At 39.9% G+C, this 20,357-nt stretch overlaps 1 protein-coding gene across 2 annotated transcripts in view; it reads right to left on the bottom strand.

Annotated features, from left to right (window-relative positions):
* The window catches only part of LOC117001681 (BTG3 associated nuclear protein), a 113,769-nt gene that overhangs the window by 44,586 nt on the left and 48,826 nt on the right, over positions 1 to 20,357 (bottom strand). For both annotated transcript variants that reach the window (XM_033070145.1, XM_033070146.1), the window contains 4 exons: positions 19,650 to 19,817; positions 12,709 to 12,839; positions 9,977 to 10,039; positions 8,221 to 8,265 (listed from right to left, as the gene is read on the bottom strand). In XM_033070145.1, coding sequence (XP_032926036.1) covers positions 8,221 to 8,265; positions 9,977 to 10,039; positions 12,709 to 12,839; positions 19,650 to 19,817 — 407 coding nt within the window. The remainder of the gene's footprint in view (positions 1 to 8,220; positions 8,266 to 9,976; positions 10,040 to 12,708; positions 12,840 to 19,649; positions 19,818 to 20,357) is intronic.

Here is a 20,357-nt window from a genome sequence, read left to right as displayed (position 1 = left end):
ATTCCTGCCTCCTGTCACTGCATCCCTGCCAGGAATCCTTTATGGGCACAAGAATTCCCTGGGGAATTCCCACCACAAATATTCCCAGCTCTTCTTCCTGCTGAGCTCCAGGAAGTAAAAATTTAGCAATGTTCCAGAGTGACAGATTGCAGGAATAAAAAAAAAATTAAAATGAAACACAAAAAACCTCCCAAAAAAACCCCAAAAAACCAAAAGAAAATCCCAAAAAACAACTCAAAACACAAAAAAAAGCCACTAAAAAAACCCACAAAAACTCCAAAACACACAAAAAAAACCAACCCCCAAACCAACCAAACACCACAAAACACAACCCAAACGAAACAAAAATTTTCAGATTCATTCAGTCAGGCCTGGTGGGAGTTTAGAATTTGTACCAAAGGAAAAAATAAAAATAAAACCTGCAAATTCCCCATTTCCAACTGCAAATTCCATTGTAAATTCTCAATTTCCAACTGCAAATTCCACTGCAAATTCCCAATTATTTCCAACTGCAAATTCCCAAATTCCAACTGCAAATTCCACTGCAAATTCCCAATTCCCAACTGCAAATTCCATTGCAAATTCCCAATTCCCAACTGCAAATTCCCAATTTCCAACTGTAAATTCCCAATTTTCACTGCAATTTCCCAATTTCCAACCCCCCTCCACACACACAGCAATCCACACAACACCCAGGAAATCCTGGATGCTTGTCCAGGCACAGTTTCCAAATTTCCTCCCTGAATAAAGCAAACCCAGCCCAGCTAATTAAAATTAAAATTAAAATTAAAATTAAAATTAAAATAAACCAGCAGCAATTAAAGCTGAGCTGCTCAGGGTTTTTTTTTTTTTTTTTTTAATCCAAGTGCTCATCTGGCAGGATTTATTTTAATAGATGTGCAAACTTCATCCCAAATTCAGCATCTTGGATCATCCTTCACAGTTTATCAGAATTCCAGAGATAAAATTTATTTATTGCTCAGCCAGTTTGAAATATTTGAAAGATTCTGGAAAGTTGGAGCTGAGCTATGTGAAAGGATTAAATCAGTGAACACAAACAAAAGTCAAAATTCACTGTATTTAACTCTGCCCTGCTCAAAATCTCTGTGAATCACACAGCTCTGCTTGGAAAAAGAGAAATTCAGCCTTCAGATGACGCCTGAAGTTGGTTAAAAATCAATTTTTATATCAGAGAGGAGGTGAAAAAAGAGAAACAATTTCTCATTTTTAGCCACCAAAGATTCCCAAAGTTGTGAACCACCCCAAAAATCCCATTTTTAACCCAAAATCTGGGCACAGGCTGAACTCCAAAATTCCCTGAGAGTGGGAAGGGAGAGGGAAATTCCCTTTTTGTCCAGGTTCAAAATTCCCAAATCCTGCCTGGGCTGGGATGCTCCAGACATCCCAAATATTCCAAAGGAATGAGACAGAGGGATGGGAAAAGGGAATTATTATTATTATTATTATTATTATTATTATTATTATTATTATTATTATTATTATTATTAATGATAATACATTATAAATTATAAAAATTAAGTAATAAAATAATAAAATAATGATTCTAATTATAATGATAATAATATAATGCTAATAATAATGATAATAATAATTTTTTTTAAATATAGGGGAAAGCTGGAGCATCAAGACTGGGCTGGGATCACGTGATGAGAAAAATCATAAATGAGGAGCAGGAAAAAAAAAATAAACAAAAGCAAAGAGCAGAGATTTGTGCAGATGAGCCCTGATAGCTTTGTGAGCAGAGATTTTTATTACCAACAGCTCTAATAAGAGGCAGCTCAGACCTCTGCCTCCTATCAAGGTGGAGAAAATGATTTTTCCTTATATTTCAAAGATTATCACTTCCTATCTCATCTCTTCTTATTAAGTTTACAGCAATATTAAAACAAGATTTGGGTGAATAAAGAACATAATATACTCCAAAATAGAGAATGTATTCTTTGGAGCATTATAAATGCTTGAATGGAATTTTAATGGAACAAACTCATCTTCCGTGAGGAGGAAAAAAAAAATCCAAAACTAGGCAGAAAATATTGAAAATATGACAAAATGTTGTTTTACAGCACAGATCACTCAGAGCCCAGGGAATTTCCAGGAGCAGAGGAACAAATCAGCTCTGCTCACCCTTCAGCAGCTCCCACAAATGGCAAAAAGACATTTAGGGGATCAGAGGATTCCTGTTTGATAGAAAATCCCAAGAAATCTGATTTTTGCACCTCTCTCATTGAGCTGCTCTGCTCAGAAAGGAAAAGGAGGGGAGGTGTGAGAGGTGGGAAAGGGAATTTGGGATGGGAAAAGCTGCCTGACACAAAGGGCAAAAAAAGTGCAGGGAAAAGCTCCTGCACTCCCTCAGCTGCCCCAGGATGGGGAAATTCTGGCATGGAGCAAAAATGGCATTTCCAATTTAACAGCTGCGTTTTTAATTACAGTAATTTCAGGATTATAAGATGCATATTACAATACAGAGTGTGATCAAAGGTCTCTGTTCTGTCACCATCTGTTGAGGGTGGGGCAGTGATCCTGATCTCCAAGGGAGATATTCTGCTAATGGGCATCCATTGAAACCAGGCAGGGCAGTGTTCTTTATCTCCATGGGATATCTCCTGTTCATGGCCATGGTTTATAAACCAGCTGGGGCAGTGTTCTTTATCTCATGGGATATCTCCTGTTCATGGCCATGGTTTATAAACCAGGCAGGGCAGTGTTCTTTATCTCATGGGATATCTCCTGTTCATGGCCATGGTTTATAAACCAGGCAGGGCAGTGTTCTTTATCTCCATGGGATATCTCCTGTTCATGGCCATGGTTTATAAACCAGCTGGGGCAGTGTTCTTTATCTTTTCACAACCCATCCTTCCTCCAGCCAGTCATTTTCTGCTCATGCCATTGAGTCATCCCACTGTGGCACTGATAAAATTACTGCATCCCACTGGGTTGCTCCAGCCAGGGGGAAGAGCCCAACATTTCTTACCAAGATAAAAACAGAGGGTTTGGGACACTAAGGGAGCCCCTTTCTCCACTGGACTCCAGAGGAAAACCGGATTTCTCCACATCACCACTGGAGCTTGGGAGGAAACTGCACCTTGTACAGGAGCACTGCTCCAACTGAGCCACATCTGTCACTGCAGGAGGATGCAGCCACCATGGGATGGGACTGCTGCCAACACCCTGCCTGACGGGTGTCAGGCTGTACTCTGACTGTGTCAGGGTTTGGGGTTTGTTCTTTGTAGTGCTGTATTTCTATTTTAATTTCCCTAGTAAAGAACTGTTATTCCTAATTCCCGTATCTTTGCCTGAGAGCCCCTTGATTTCAAAATTATAATAATTTGGAGGGAGGGGGTTTACATTTTCCATTTCAAAGAGAAGCTCCTGCCTTTCTCAGCAGACACCTGTCCTCCAAACTAAAACAGCAACTTTTCATTCTTTGTCCATATATAATCCACACCTGATTATAAGCCGCACTTTGGGTTTGGACCAAAATTTTGGTCAAAATGATGCAGCTTATAATGGTGAAATTACTGTAATTAATTATTGAATTGTTTGATTTCCCATCACAATTCCTGAAGGTTTCTCCCTGTTTTCTGTTTGGTTGGATGTCACTGCAGGTCTGTTCTTTGTGCTGGGGTAGAGGAATTATAAAATTTATCATTAAATTCTTAATAAGAATTTAAACAACAGTTTAATATTACTAATTAATAATAGTGACTATACAGCAATAAATTTACAATTAATAATAATCATATTATTTATAATATAACAATAATAGTAAAATAGTAATAATAATGATGATGATGATAATAATAATAATAATAATAATAATAATAATAATAATTTTTAAATAGTCCCAATTTGTTTCAGGCCCCTTCCAGAGCCTGCAGCTCAGTTTTTACTCTCCTGGCCACTGTTTTATCCTCTTTTAAACTTCCAAATTAACTGCAAGCTTTCTCCAAAGCCATCCTAAATTCTGCAGTGAGACTACAAATTATTGACACATAAATCTGTGTTACATGCACATATCCATAGAAAAATCTTTTATTATGTATATTTTAAGCCATATTTAATAAAACATTCCTGTTTTCCTCACAACATGAATATTCCTGGAGATTTTTTGGGATGGGATTGATCCAAAGTCCCTCAGGCCTTTTTTAATCCTCAATTTTAGGGCTGCTTTAAAAGCAAATTCCTCCATTTCCATTTGCTAAAATGCTACTCTGCCTAAAAAATGAAGTTTTCAGAACTAAAGAGCAAATGGGAGTTTTGTGGTTGGGATTAATTCCTCTGAGGGACAGAGTGGGGACACCAAATTTAAAACTTTGTGCACAGAAATCCTCAAGCAAACCCCAAAAATCTCGCCTTTTAAATGCTTCTATTTCAGTATCATTAAGTATTTAAACACTTTGATTTCATCCAGAAATAGAATTTCCAGAAATACTCTGGGACTTTGCACAAAGCACAATTCTTTCCAAACCATTCTTTCCCTTTTTGCTCCTAAAACCAGGAGCAAATTTAGGACAATTTACTCCAACTCCTACAGAAGTATCATTTAAAAATAATCATTATTTATTTTCCAAACCCACCGAGGAGTTTTTAAGCTCCAGCTGAGCTGCACTGAGTTTTTAATTTCATTTTTTTTTCCATTTCTGGGTGTTATTGTGGGACAGGGAGAAGCTTCTGGAATTCCTGGAGCACAGGAACCCCTCTGGGAATTCCCCACCCTGGGATCCTGCCCAAGTTCATCTCTCCCACTGCAAATTCCTGCAGAAAACAACTGAGCATCATCTTCCTGCTGCTGCCCTCTGCTGCTCCTGGATTAGGGAAAAAATTCCTGCCCTGCATTCATGTGTGACTGAGCAACCCAAATCAATTATTTAAAACTAGAATATTCCAATTCAGTGCATTATATTTTAAATTTTAAATTGCATTGGATGGTTCTTGTCTTATTTTGGAGAATTGAACTATCCATTTTTTAATAATATTTTAAAAGAAGTCTCTGCTAAGCACTCTGAGAATATTTATCCACCCTGGTAAATGAAATAAAATTCAATTTTGAGAGTGGAGTGCCAATGGATCCCTGCTCCAGACTGGAATAAAAACATGGGAATGAACAGGTCTGGGATGGAAAACTTTGGATTTTAGAGGTTGATAATATTGATTTTTGGGATCATGTATTCAGTTTGGGCTTGTATATTGAGTTTTAAGATAATATATTCAGTTCTGGAGGATATTGAAGTTGTCAGAGGGGAATTCAGGAGAGGAAAATGCAATTCCTGCTGCAGCCCAAAGCTCCCCAAAGAGCAGGAAAATGGGAATGGGATCCCAGAGGGGTCCCAGACTCACCTGGAGCCACCTGTGGCCACAATTACAGAAAATCCCAACTCTTTTTGGTTTTTAAATCCTGCAGATTTATTTCAGGCAGCTCCTACAAAAGCTCTCTGCCTTTTTCCTGCCAAACCCATCCTGGATTTTCCTGCTTTTTGCCATTTTCATACACTGAATTAAAAGCTGCAATTGTCCCAAAGTTTTCATTCCTGCAGCAGAACAAATCCTTGGCTCTCCCTGAATACACACCATCCTATTTTATATTTCTATTTATTTATTTATATTACAACTTTTCCATTTAAGAAGCAGGCAATAATTAAAGATCATTTCCCTGGTGCTATTTAATTAATCCCTAAATTGGAGAAAAGCTGCCTGGGAGGGTGTGGCTGAAAAGCAGAATTGAGGGATGGGAAACTCCTGGAATTCTCCTGGTTTTTCCATCCCAGGTGTATCCCTGGACACCCTGAGCATCTCCTGGGATGATCAAAACTCCAAGAAATAAAAGGATGGAAGTGAAAATTGAATGTGAAATGTGAACATTTCTGGTAATTCCTAAGGATAAAATGCAAAGAGAAAAAAAAAAATCCCATTTTTTCTGAGGTTTCAAGGCTCAGCTGATGTGAAGCTTTAATTATTTTTGCAGTTTGGGGTTTTTATGAAACGTGCACTGAAATGTGAAACTTGCAGCTAATAGAACACATGTGGAGGTAGCCAGAGCTCCCTGCAATGATTTCATTCCTTCCATGGACAGGGATGCCAGAAAAACAAAATCTGAGCCCAGAGCAACCACCAGGACAGAGGAGGCAACAGGGGGGAAAAGTTAAAAAAAAAAAAAAGTTAAAATCAAAAGTTAAATCCTGCAGGGAAGCCAAGATTTGGTACCTGAGCAGCTCTGGGATTCCCCTGCTGAATTTCCTGGGAGCTTTGGGTCATTTCCTGCTCAGTCCCCAGAAATTCCCAAATCCCTGCTCTGAGAAAATTTGGAATTGGGATGGAAAAGCACAAACCTCACCTGCAGCTGCTCTGGGCTCAGCAAATCATGGAAAGCTGCAATTCCACTGGCAAATATTCACAGGGAGCATCCCCCAGCCAAGCTCAACCCAGCTGGTACTGACCTGGGAATCCTGAGAATCCTGAGCTCAATTCCACATCCAGGAACTCCTCATCCAGGGAAAATCTGATTTTCCTGAGAATCCTGAGCCCAATTCCACATCCAGGGATTCCTCATCCAGGGAAAATCTGATTTTCCTGAGAATCCTGAGCTCAATTTCACTTCCAGGGACTCCTCATCTAGGGAAAATCTGATTTTCCTCAGAATCTTAAACTCAATTTCACTTCCAGGGATTCCTCATCCAGGGAAAATCTGATTTTCCTGAGACCCCTGAGCTCAATTCCATATTCAGGAACTCCTCATCCAGGGAAAATCTGATTTTCCTGAGAATCCTGAGCTCAATTTCACTTCCAGGGATTCATCATCCAGGCAAAATCTGATTGTCCTGAGAATCTTAAACTCAATTTCACTTCCAGGGACTCCTCATCCAAGGAAAATCTGATTTTCCTGAGACCCCTGAGCTCAATTTCACTTCCAGGGATTCCTCATCCAAGGAAAATCTGATTTTCCTGAGAATCCTGAGTTCATTTCCCCATTCAGAGAGTTCTCATCCACGGAAAATCTGATTTTCCTCAGACCCCTGAGCTCAATTCCATATTCAGGAACTCCTCATCCAGGGAAAATCTGATTTTCCTGAGAATCCTGAGCTCAATTCCACATCCAGGGACTCCTCATCCAAGGAAAATCTGATTTTCCTGAGAATCCTGAGCTCAATTTCACTTCCAGGGATTCCTCATCCAGGGAAAATCTGATTTTCCTGAGAATCTTAAACTCAATTTCACTTCCAGGGATTCCTCATCCAAGGAAAATCTGATTTTCCTGAGACCCCTGAGCTCAATTTCACTTCCAGGGATTCCTCATCCAAGGAAAATCTGATTTTCCTGAGAATCCTGAGTTCATTTCCCCATTCAGAGACTTCTCATCCAAGGAAAATCTGATTTTCCTCAGACCCCTGAGCTCAATTCCATATTCAGGAACTCCTCATCCAGGGAAAATCTGATTTTCCTCACCTTGTGTTTGCAGAACCACCTCCCAAACCTTCCCAACAAGACCAGAAGCAGATCTGCTTCTCTCAGGACAGCCATGCCATGAGAAAGGATCAAATGTGAAATAAAAGAAGAATAAAAGAGCAGAGCAAAGAACTCCCTGTGCACTCTGTCCTCAAGCCAGCCCCTCCTTGGGAAGGGGGAAAACAGAGAGCAAAGATCCTGCAGGAATGAAGAACCAAGCTGAAATGTTTTGGTCAGGTTTTATCCTTTTACAAGTTCTTTATTTCACCAGGAAGGGCTCAGAGCTTTAAAACAGGCACTGAAAATGGGAATTAACCCCAAAGTGCATCAAAAACCCAAGGAAATGCTGCTTTTAAAACTAAAAATGACCCATTTAAAACCTAAAAATGACCCATTTTAAAACTAAGGAATATCCACTTTAAAACTAAGAAATATCCATTTTAAAATTTAAAAATGCCCATTTTAAGATTAAAAAATGCCCATTTTAAAACTCAGAAATATCAATTTTAAAATTAAAATTGCCCATTTTAAAACTCAGAAATGCTCATTTTAAAATTCAGAAATGCCCATTTTAAAACTAAGAAATATCCATTTTAAAATTAAAAAATGCCCATTTTAAACCTCAGAAATGCCCATTTTAAAACCAAGAAATGCCCATATTTGAAACTCAGAAATGCCCATTTTAAAACTAAGAAATACTCATTTTAAACCTCAGAAATGCTCATTTTAAAACCAAGAAATGCCTCAGTGCTGCCCTACCTGCCCGTCCTGCCCCACGTGCACCTGGTGGATCTGCAGATTTCCCTGGAATGAGAGAAGGGAAAAATCAGCACAGCTCTGGGATGGCAAAACCTGCAAAAAATCTCTTTTAATCCAGAAGAAATCCATGAATTTAGGAAGTTCTGCTGAAGGCTCTTTAGGCAATCCAGCTCCAATCAACCTCAGAGGAGTTTCCCACTCAGCATTTTGGGAGTTTTTTCTGAGTTAAAACTTTTGGTTTTACCTGCAAATTGAAATCCAGGCCTTACCAAGTCAGAATTAGCAATATATGTATATAAATGTATATTTTACAGGGTTGCAGAGCTATTTACTATTTGCTTTTTATTTTATCTCCATTCCATACTGAAAACCAACCCAGTTCTATTACAGGGATTACATCCACAACAACAACAACAAAAATCTCAATAAATCAAAGTATTTGAAGCTCTGAGGTCCAATAAGGAAATCTTTATGACATGAAGTTTTTATTCAGATGTCTTTCCAAAAGCACATTTGGATTAAGGACAGGCAGCTTCCCAAGAGTGGAACAGCACATTTTGGAGGACAAAAATCCCAATTTTTGGTGCAGTTTCCCCTGCTGGCAGCTCCCCTCTCACTTGTGGACGTTGTCATCCATTTCCAAGCAGATGTTTGCATCTGTCAGGGACAAATGCAGCCTTTGAAAGTGCCCCAGACAAGGAGAGCCAAAGGATCCAGGCTGTGCTGGAACCTCTGGGTGCATTCCAGGAATCTCTGCTGAGTCATCACTTTTTTAGTGCAGTTTTACCCAAAAACTCCTCAAAAATCTGCTCCTGATGGCAGCAGCACACATTTTTTAATTTGAATCCTTTCTTCTCCCTCTCAAGGCTGACAGGCCCTTCAAAGGACAAGCCTTTAAGTGCAATATTTATAGAATTTTTATGCTAATATTTATTCTGCAGTAGCTGCCTGTGTTAACAATAGTCCTTCACAAAGTGGTTTTATGAGCTGTGAGTTGGGTTCTTTGGACAGGGATTAAACCAGATCCACTTCCCAGAGAGGGAAAAACCTTGACAGGGAAATGGGACAGATTCAAATTGTTGCCTGTATTAATGTTTAACCTGATTTTTTTTTATTTCTTCTTCATTTAAACAAAGTGCACAAGAAATCCAAGAGCAGTTTCAGCAGTCAGGAGCTTTTTAAACAACAAAAAACTTCAGAAATTCCCAGGGAAATCCACCTGGCTTTGGGAGCTGAGCCAAAATGGGAGGGTTTAGGATTGAAATTATCCATTTCCAGTTATCCATTTCTCCATCCAATCCCACTGAACTATTTTTCTGGAGTGAAGGGTAAATTCTTTCTGGAATATTTCTTTATTAGATGGTGGCTGAAGGTTTCTCCAACTTCTCCAACCATTAAAGGCCCTGAGTGTTCTGACCACTTTTAGTTCATCAATATAAATAGAATAATTTGATTTTTAAGCACTGTAAGCACCTGAATTGTTTCCTATTAAACTCTGCCACTATTAAATTTCCAAAGATCATCAACAGTGAACACACACTGAACTGTTCTGGGAGGGAAAATAAATCCAAATAATACAAATAAAATCAATAACTTAAAAGTAACCCCCTCAAAAAAACCCAGAGATAGAAATGGCAGGTTCTAAAAACCCCATATTGTGGCTGCAGCACATTTTTCCCATTTTTTTTCCCATTTTTTCCCATTTTTCCCATTTTTTTCCCATTTTTTCCCCATTTTCCCCATTTTTTCTGCTCACCTCACTGTCCTGGGTGATCTGCACCTGCTCTCCCTGGGGCACCTGGGCTATGTGGAGATGGCCCTGTGGGATCCACAACAAAACAAAAAACAAAACAAAAACAAAAGGAGCATCAGAGGAAAATCCCAGCCCAGGGCATAATAATAATAATAATAATAATAATAATAATAATAATAATAATAATAATAATAATAATAATAATAATGATAATAATAATAATAATAATAATAATAATAATTTTTGTATTTTTTATTTTTTTTTATTTAACGACAAATAACATTTAAGTGTCAACAACAACAATAAATAATAATATAATAATAATAATGGTAATAATAATAATGTTGTAACAACAAATAACATCTAAGTGTATTTTTCTATTTTTTTCTATTTTTTTCTATTTTTTTCTATTTTTTCTATTTTTCTCTCTTGCCTTTTTGACTACACAAAGCCTGAGGCTGACTTTGTTGGACTGGAACTTTAATTCAATGTCAATACCTGGAAAATTCACTTTTCAAACAGATCTATCAACACTAAATATCTCCCAGAGTGAGATTTCCAAAGGTTTCTCATTCTCCACCAATTTTTGCTCCTTCACTGGAGCCCAGGCCAGCTCACTGCTGGGATTTGGGCAGGAAATCAGGAATTGGAACAATTTGATGGATATTGGTGACAATGTGATTTTTGATTCCTGCAATATTTGGTGGTGCTGCCTCACTCTCCTGGTGTTTTTTCTCCTGGAATTCCTGCCCAGCCACTGTGATTTACCTGAGGGGAGATTGGATTCTAAATAACCTGGAGCTTTTCTAAAGCTTTGTGTTCCTTTTAATATGCCTGCAGGAGATGAAAGATAATCATTTGGAATTCTGTCAAAGGCCCCTCTGATTTTATAACACAAGAACAATTGCCTGTGATTTTCAGACACACAGATCCCTCTATTTCCAGGAGTTTCATTTCCTCTGCAAGGAAACTGCTTTTTATGGGGAGAAAATCACCCTGAGAGTGTCCCTGGGACAAAAGGGACAATGAGAGCACTGGAATTAAATCACTGTCCCTCCTTCACATCAAACTGCACTCCCAGGAAAAAATGGAATTTATCCAGGGTTTTTCCTGGATTCCACAATCTGCAGGGTAATTAGTGTGTCCAGGTTTTTTAATGAGGCAAGTTTGAGCATTTCTATCTATAAAAAAATCATTTATTCCAGATTTTTCTCCTTTCTGTCTTGTCTTTCAGGATTTGAAAAGTGCTTTTCAGTCCAGGAGAAAATCCACTTTGAAAACCTCCATGGAGTTCAAAAGACAAAGAAATTCCCAGGGTAATATGGAAAAGTTTTGGCAAAAGTGAAGTGGAGAAGGAAGATTTCCACCCAGTTCCTGCACAAAGAGAATTATCTCACTGAGGACACTTTTTAAAAAGAATTTGAATTTCAAACAATCCTTGCAGTGCCCTGTGGGACACAAGAATTGAAGGTGGTTTTTTTTCAGAGGAAACAAAAACCACAGATAAAAATCATCAGGCCTGAGTGGTCAGGCTTTAAAAAATGTCAATATTTAGAACTTTCACTGGCAGAGAACACACGAGGGAAGGACTCAGCTCCCACATGTTCACAAGTGCCTGAGGATGCAGCTTGGCAGAAAAACAAACAAATAAATAAATGTGATTTAGCTGTGGAAATCACAGCAGAGCTGCCTCTGAAGTGTCAGTCACACAGCCAGCAAAAGGCTGATTAAATAATTAATAAATCAAATTAAAATAAATAAATTAATAATTAATTAATTAATTAATAACCAAAGTGCAGGAATTTGCACTGGTTGTGTGAGGAAATCCTGCATGGAATTTTCTAATTGATTTTTATTTTTCCATAAGATTCCAGTGTTTGTTTATTGTCTGGAAACCCTGAAGTGCTGGAAGGTTGGGATTTGAGAATCCAACATTGCCCTGCAGCTGATGCTGAGCTGGGGCTGTTTGGGGAGGAGGGGTTTGGGGTTTGGGGTCTAGGATTTGGGATTTTGCATTTGGGATTTGGGATTTAGGGTTTAGGGCTTGGGGATTGGGATTTGGAATTTGGGATTTAGGGTTTAGGGCTTGGGAATTGGGATTTAAGATTTGGGATTCAGTATTTAGGGTTTTGGATTCAAGATTTAGGGTTTGGGATTTAGGATTTAAGATTTGGGATTTAGTATTTAGGATTTAGGGTTTTGGATTCAAGATTTAGTGTTTGGGATTTGGGATTTAGGGTTTGGGAATTGGGATTTAAGATTTGGGATTCAGTATTTAGGGTTTTGGATTCAAGATTTAGGGTTTGGGATTTAGGATTTAGGGTTTAGGGTTTAGTATTTAGGATTCAGGGTTTGGGATATAGGATTTGGGATTTGGGGTTTGGGATTTAGGGTTTGGGCTTTGAATTTGGGGTTTGGGATTTGGAACTTGGGATTTAGAGTTTAGGATTTAGGGCTTGGGAATTGGGATTTAAGATTTAGTATTTAGGGTTTTGGATTCAAGATTTAGGGTTTGGGATTTGGGACTTAGAGTTTAGGGTTTGGGGTTTGGGATTTAGGCTTTGGGGTTCAGGGTTCAGGCTTTGGGGTTTCGGGTTCAGGATTTAGGGTTTGGGATTTAGGATGTAGGATTTGGGATTTAGGGTTTGGGGTTCAGGGTTTGGGGTTCAGGGTTCAGGATTTAGGGTTTGGGGTTCAGGATTTAGGGTTTGGGTTCAGGAACACTGAGCACATACTACTTGCACTTGTCCATCCTCTCCAATCTGGTGGATCTGGACCTGCTGAGCGTTGGCCAGGGCGTAGTGCAGGGCCTGGGGCTGGTTCTGCTGCATCTCACTGGAGGCTGACACTGAGCTCTGGGATCCCTCTGGGGAAAAAACAACAAATTCCAGTTTTATGTGATGTGCATGCACCTAAACTGTCCCTAAAAACCCCTGGAAATCAAACCCAGGCAGTGCAGACAGAAATTCATGCACTGATATTCCTGGGCATGGTGAATTCCAGAGAATTCCAGAGGCTGGGACAGCTCCTGCTTGAAAAAAAAAACAAAACAAACCCCTCTAGGATCCCTCTGGAAAAAATAATCAAATTCCAGTTTTATTTGATGTGCATGTCCCTAAACTGTTCCTAAATCCCCTGGAAATTAAATCCAGACAGTGCAGACAAATTCATCCATTGATATTCCTGGGCATGGTGAATCCCAAAGAATTCCAGAGAATTCCAAAGGCTAGGACAGCTCCTGTTTAAAATAAAAACCAAACACCTCTAGGATCCCTCTGGAAAAAAAACCAACAAATTCCAGTTTTATTTGATGTGCATGTCCCTAAACCCCCTGGAAATCAAACCCAGGCAGTGCAGACAGAAATTCATCCACTGATATTCCTGGGCATGGTGAATTCCAGAGAATTCCAGAGAATTCCAAAGGCTGGGACAGCTCCTGTTTAAAATAAAAACCAAAAAAGCACTTTTTGGAATCTAAATCCCAGATTTTGCAGCTGTAAAAATCCCACCAGAACAAATCCACAGAGGTTTCCCCAGGAATTCAATGGTTTTTTTGTTCACCTGAGAGGCTGAGAACAATTTCTGCCATCATCACTTTTAAAAACTCACCCTGCCTATGGTGAGAAATGAAATGATCATCAATAATAAACAAACAAATAAATAAATAAATAATAAAAAATAATCAATACAACCCACACTGACACACATGAAATTGCATTTTTGAACCTCAAGATGCCAGGTGGATTTCTGGATTTATTCCATTTAAACACCTTGGGCTGCAGAGTGGAAATGCCCCTGGAAAGGGAATGTTCAACATAAAAAATGGGAATTATCTTCATGTAACAGGGACAAAACCCATCAGGAAAACCTCAGTGGGATTTCCAGAGGGTAAAAACTCCCACTGGACACAGCAGAGATAATTTCTGAGGTTTTCCAGCTGCAGGGAAAGGATTTTTTTTAAAAACAGAAGAGGCAAAAAGCAAGAAAAAATGGACAGAAACCATTAATTTTTAATATCTCCACTAAGTACTCCAAGATTTATTCTGCAAACACACTGTTAGTTCTGCAGGAATGAGCTTTATCCACTCAAATATTTTAATGGGAATGTTCTTCCATAAAATCAGCATTTAAGGGCTTTTCTTCCCCTCCTGCCTGGAAATGTTGTGGGCACAAAGAGAATTCTGAGGTTTAGGTCAGAGCAGGGAGTGGGAGCTCCAAACCACCAAGTTAATATTTATTTATTTGTTGAAAAGTTGGGTTGTTGAACAGCTCAGGCAGCTGTGATTGTGTTCAGGGGCTGGGACTGAGAATCCCACTCCACATTTCCCCAGGACTGAGGCAAACTCAACAAATCCCAATTTTTGTTGGTCACACTTTTAACCCCCCATGGCAGCAGGTACCTGAGCTCTGAGTTCAAATTCAAATTAATGAATTCCAGCACAGAATTCCAGGTGGGATTGGGGATCCCAAGTGGCTGAAAAGTGCTGAATATTGGAGAAAACTGCCCTAGAACCAAAAAAATGGGATTTTTCCAGCTGGGATAGCAGTGCCCTTGGCATGGATATCCTGGGAAAATCCTTCCCTGAGCTTTTCTCTTCACTTTTTCTCCCATTTCCATTCATTTATTCCTAATATTTGATGGAATTCAATTAAATTAATTTAATTAATTAAATTTTTAAATTTATAAACAGCATTTTGAGAAAATCCTGTCATCTCTCTCTGCTCCTTCAGCAGAATTCCCTCAGGATTCTGAGGGACAAATTCCCAGCCTTGCCCTAAGGGATTCAAATCAACCTCAGTCAAATCAGTGTCCAAATACAGAATCCTTTTATAATTCTTTTTAATAAATATTCTATTCTATTTATATATTTATTTATATTATATTATATTATATTATATTATTTATATTATATTACATTACATTACATTATATTATATTATATTATATTATATTATATCCATTTATAAATATATAATGCATATTATATAATACACAGCATATATTATAGTGAATTATATTTATAATAATTTTACAATTATTTATAATTCTTTTCTGATTAAGCCATGCCATAAAAGATTATCAAAGAAATAAAACCCCCAGCAGAGAAATCTCTATTTTATACAGATTTATGATGTGCACATATTGAAATGCATTTATAAGTGTAAGGCCCAAAAGTCTTGGTTTTTAAATCACTTTTTGTATCACAGGACAGAAATTTTTGTGCTTTTTGGGGGTGCAAGAGGAGGAACAGCCTGGATGGAATCACCCTATAAACAGATTTAAATTTGGCTTCACTGCAACAACCAAAATTGGTTTTTTTTCTCTATTTTGTTGGAATTTTTTCTGTGTTTTTCTCTCTTAGGATGAAAGAAGAGAGAGGATCCAGCCACATCCAAAACCAAAACATCCTTTATGAATCCTGTTTTCCCCTGTCCATCTGGGAGCAGACAAAGGGAATATTTATCCACTTTTATAAACATTCCCCACTGCAAACAAACACAGCAGAGGAGCCTGAGCAGTGCCAAAGGCCTGGAACCCTCCAGCCTCACATCTCCAGTTTGGATTTCTGGACAATCCCTGGCAGGAGGAGCCACAGCTGAAATCCAGAAAATTTTGAGAATTTTTTCAGAATTTTTTTCAGAATTTTCCAGAATTTTTTCATGTTTTTTCCAGATTTTTTTCAGAATTTTCCCAGATTTTTTCAGAATTTTTTCAGAATTTTCCCAGAATGTTTTCAGAATTTTCCCAGATTTTTTTCAGATTTTTTTTCAGAATTTTTCCAGAGTTTTTTCCAGAATTTTTCCAGAATTTTCCATCAATTCCCAAGTGACAGCTGGGACATGAACCCTGCAGTCCCACCTTACCCAAGGCATTCCCAAAGAACCTCCAAGGATGTGTGGGGTTAAATCCCACCTAAAATCCTTTTTTATAGCAAAATCTTTGGTGTTTTCTGATCCAATCCTGTTCCACTTCCAATTTAGCTGCATTTTCATGGAATTATGGAGTTGTTAAGGGTGGAAAAGACTTTTGAGAACCCTTTCCATGAAGGAATTTTTCCTGATTCCAACTTAAATTTCCCCTGGTGTGACTTTCAGGATATTTCCTCTCATTTTGTCCCTTGTTCCCTGGGAAAAGGGGAGATTCCACAGCAGAAGGGATGGATTCAAACTTGGAATTCTGGAATTAAAAATTGTTTTCATTGTTTTTCTGGTGCCCAGAGCTCCACCCTCCCACCCCTCCTCACTCACAGGGATGCATTTCCTCCTTTTAATCCCAGGGAATTTAATTCCCAAGGGAATGGATGGATGTACCATCCCCAAACCCAAAAAAGCAGAAAAAACCATTGCAGAAAAATGGAAATAAAGCTGTAAATCATCTCCTCCCCCTGCCTCATTCCAATCCAATTTTCCAAAATAATTCCAATCTGGACCAGCCTTTCCATGAAGGAATTTTTCCTGATTCCAACTTGAATTTCCCCTGGTGAAACTTTCAGGACATTTCCTCTCATCCTGTCCCTTTTCCCTGGGAGATTCCACAGCAGGAGGGATGGATTCAAACTTGGAATTCTGGAATTAAAAATTGTTTTTATTGCTTTTCTGGTGCCCAGAGCTCCACCCTGGGATAATCCAGGATTATGGGAATTGATGGATTAACCATCCCCAAACCCCAAAAAAGCAGGAAAAAACACTGCAGGAAAATGGAAATAAAGCTGTAAATCATCTCCTCCCCCAGTTGTGAGGAGCAGCTTTGAAGATTTGGCTGCACATCCAGTTTTTGATGTGACACCTCAGCACAGGCCCAATTCTACACATAAATCCCAAAGTCAGGCAACTAATTAGAAATTCCAACATGGAAAACTGTGATAACAGCTTGAGCAATCTGAAGAGAAATGAAAGGGAAGGAAGAAGGCACTTTTTAATTTTTAATTAATCCTCCTCCCCAACCCCTCATTTCCTGGGGCATTCCCTGCCCAGACTCCAACCCCTTCCACAGGAATATCCAGTGCAATCACCATGGCAGCCATGTGGATGTCTCTGCTTGGGAAAAAGCAGGAGGAAAACAAACCTCAGGTACTGAAATGTTGGCTCCAAGAGCAGAGCAAGGCACAGCAATCAACACCTTTCCAAAAAAAAGGCAATGGATTCAAGCAAAGAGGCAGGGAAAATCAGGAAAAACAACTCCTGCCTGAATTTAACAGCCAATTCAGCACAGGAAAATCTTAATTAACATCTCTGGGGGTGAAGGACAAAGAAAATCCATTTTATTTCCCCACCAGGCCCCCCAGATGTGCTGTTCCCTGCAGGTTGAACCCAAAATCCTTGCTGGGTGTGAGGGCTCAGCCCTGCTGGCAGTGCAGAATTCATTTCCCAGGAAATGTGGAGCCACTTTTCACAAACTGCAATCAGGAACTGCTCATCCAAAAGCAGGAGAAGCCTCAAAGCTCTGGCACTTCCAACAAGTGCAAAAAGAGTGGATTTGAACAACAATCCTGCTGTGATGCAAATAATGCAGAATTACTCATTGTGTGTGTGATAATGAATTTTTTAAAAAATTTAAAATCCCAAATAAATGAGGTTGGAAGATCATTTGGAGCTGATCTAATCCAGTGAGCTTCCTTCAAACCATGAACTGGATTTTGATGTCTGAGCACTTTGTGGAGTTACCTGAACACACAGGTGGAGTTCCAGGCCTCAGTTTCCTTTCCAGAATGTGGGAATCCACATTTCCCTTCTCATTCTTTTCCCTGTGTGCTCATGGAGCCTCCCAGCCTGCTCTCCTGTTTCTCCTCACCCAGGTGAAATCTCACTGCTGGTGGCTTTGGGATGAAAAATGAGTTTCTCAAAGCAGCCCTGGCTCTGCAGAGTGCTCAGATTTTATCAGGCAGCTCCTGTGCTTTTCACAGCAGTTGATTCCTCCCCCACCTTGCCAGCTTCCCAAAAACCAGTGCCAAAGCCACTCTGAGTTAAAGCAATATTTGAAAGAGAATTAATCCTTGGGAACATTTCCCAGGACCTTACCAAAGGCAGCTTTTAATATTTTAATATTCCTGCCTGGATCTGCTCCTCCTGCAGAGCCCAGACAGCCCTGGCAGAGCCAGCCCAAGGTGTCCCAGCTGAGCAGGGACATCAGCAGGGACAAAGCCACCCCACAGGGACAGCAGCCACCTCTGAGCTGGGATTGATGGAGCAGGGGCAGCCAGCCCCACTCTGCTGGACTGAGGCAGCCTGGACACCCCCAAAACTCCCCTGGGATCCCCTGCTCTCACAGCACTGCTGAAATCCCAAAGGTTTGGGAGCTTTGGCTGCCCAGGAGTGAATTCAGGTGCTTTCTGTACCCATGGAATATTTTACTCACAAATCAACTCTGTGGAACTGAGAGGAAAAAAATGGATCTGCAGCTGAACCACAAAAGAAACCCACCCAAAGCCATGATCCTGCAGGCTTCAGGAACCCCCTGACTCTGAGCTTTACATCTCTGCAGGTGTCTCCAGACCTCCAAAACAGATCCAAGAGGAATCATTTGAATAATAATCTCAACACCACTTAAGGAGCACAGGCTAATGAGCACAGGCTGGAACATCCACCTACTGCTGCCTTTTCACCCTGAAATACTGATTGCTGAAAGACTGAAAGTAAAAATCCCATCAACATAGAGGGCTTATGGTTATCATTACATTGATTAGTTGTTTTAATTTGAGAACTTTGGATGTGATTCCCTGTTCCAGCACATAAAATTTTCCATTGAAAGCAGATTTTGTCATTCTTTGCATGAGATACAGTGGTTAGTGTTAACATGCAACCAGAAATTTTATGCAGGCAAATAAACTGACTTCCTTTTCTTTGGGCTGCCTTCCAAAGCCCTGTTTTTAATATCTAATGTACAAAAGTCCCAGAACACTGCTTTATATTAAAAGCATGAGCCAGAAATGTCCTCAGAGAACTCCTGAGGTCAGGATTTTTCATTTGTTATTACAATGCAGCCTCCATACCTAGATGGAAACATGGAATCACCTACAGCACATTTCATGTCTGCAGAGGAAAACTCTTCAGGAACAGCATTTAGCACGTCCCTCTCAATGGTGTGAACACACTGGGAAGGATTTAGTCACTTGATTCCTCTTTGGAACAACAACTGCAGGGATTTTTGGACTTTCTACTCAAATAACTGAGAGTGGTAAAAATACAAAAATACAAAACTACAGCACAAAGCTGCAGGAGCTGAATCCATGGGGGTGGACAGAGAGCAGGGCTGGTTGGGATTTTGGGAAGGAATTCTTGGCTGGGAGGGTGGGGAGGCCCTGGAATGGATTCCCAGAGAAGCTGTGGCTGCCCCTGGGTCCCTGGAAGTGCCAGGCTGGAATAAGCTGGGATGGTGGAAGCTCCCTGCCCATGGCAGGGGTGGGATGAGATGAACTTTAAATCCCTTCCAACCCAAACCATTCCATCCTCAGCACCTCAGCAAATCCAGGCAGCCAAATCCAAATCCAGGCAGCCAAATCCAAATCCAGGCAGCCAAATCCAAATCCAGGGAGCCAAATCCAAATCCAGGGAGCCAAATCCAAAGCCAGGCAGCCAAATTCAAATTCAAATCCAAATCCAGGCAGCCAAATCCAAATCCAGGCAGCTTGGAAAGCCACAGGGGTTTATTACTTGAAGGGGAAGGTTTGGTTTTTACCTGAGCCACTGTAGGAGGAGGATGAGGGAGTTCTCCTGGAGAAGCTTTTCACAGCCAGGCTCTGCCCCCTCTGCTTCCTCCTCCAGGCTGTCCTGCACTTGGAGTCAATGCTCTGCTTGATGCGGTACCAGTCCGACTCGCTGATGCCAAATTTGTAAAACAGGTGGCCTGGAATGATGGAAAAAAACCACAAATAATCATCAACACAAAGCTGTGCTGTCCAGCAAACACACACAGGACACATCAGTCCCACACAGCAGGCTCTGTACCTGTGCAATGACCCCCAAAGCTGAGCAGGGACAAGATTTAAACAAAATTTATTCCCAGAACTCAGTGAGTGTTCACCTGCACAGCTCTGGATGTAACAGATGCCAGCAGCCCATGGAGTTTTGTCACCTGCACTCAGATCTGTGGAACTGCTCTGTCACATCCAGAGCTGCACCAAGGATTGTTTCTCACTGATAGATCCTCACAATAAATCTGATTGTACAACCTGCTGAAGCAGGAAACTGCATTGAAATCCCCATAAAGAAAAAAAATTGACTCTTTTAAAGCTCAGTTCAAAATTGATCCAAATCCATTTAAAAAGGAGGATCTCTGCACAGTCACTCCCAAAATTCAGGATTTTTAAGAGCCTCAGGATAAACTTTGCAGCCCTTGGTGCTGGATTTCCATAAACCTGGCAAGGACTGGTTTTAAAAGTGGGGA

Source organism: Catharus ustulatus, chromosome 11 (genome assembly GCF_009819885.2).
Source record: "Catharus ustulatus isolate bCatUst1 chromosome 11, bCatUst1.pri.v2, whole genome shotgun sequence".
Taxonomy (NCBI): domain Eukaryota; kingdom Metazoa; phylum Chordata; class Aves; order Passeriformes; family Turdidae; genus Catharus; species Catharus ustulatus.
Note: the sequence above shows the minus strand (reverse complement) of the source record. Positions and strands in the feature narration are given on the sequence as shown.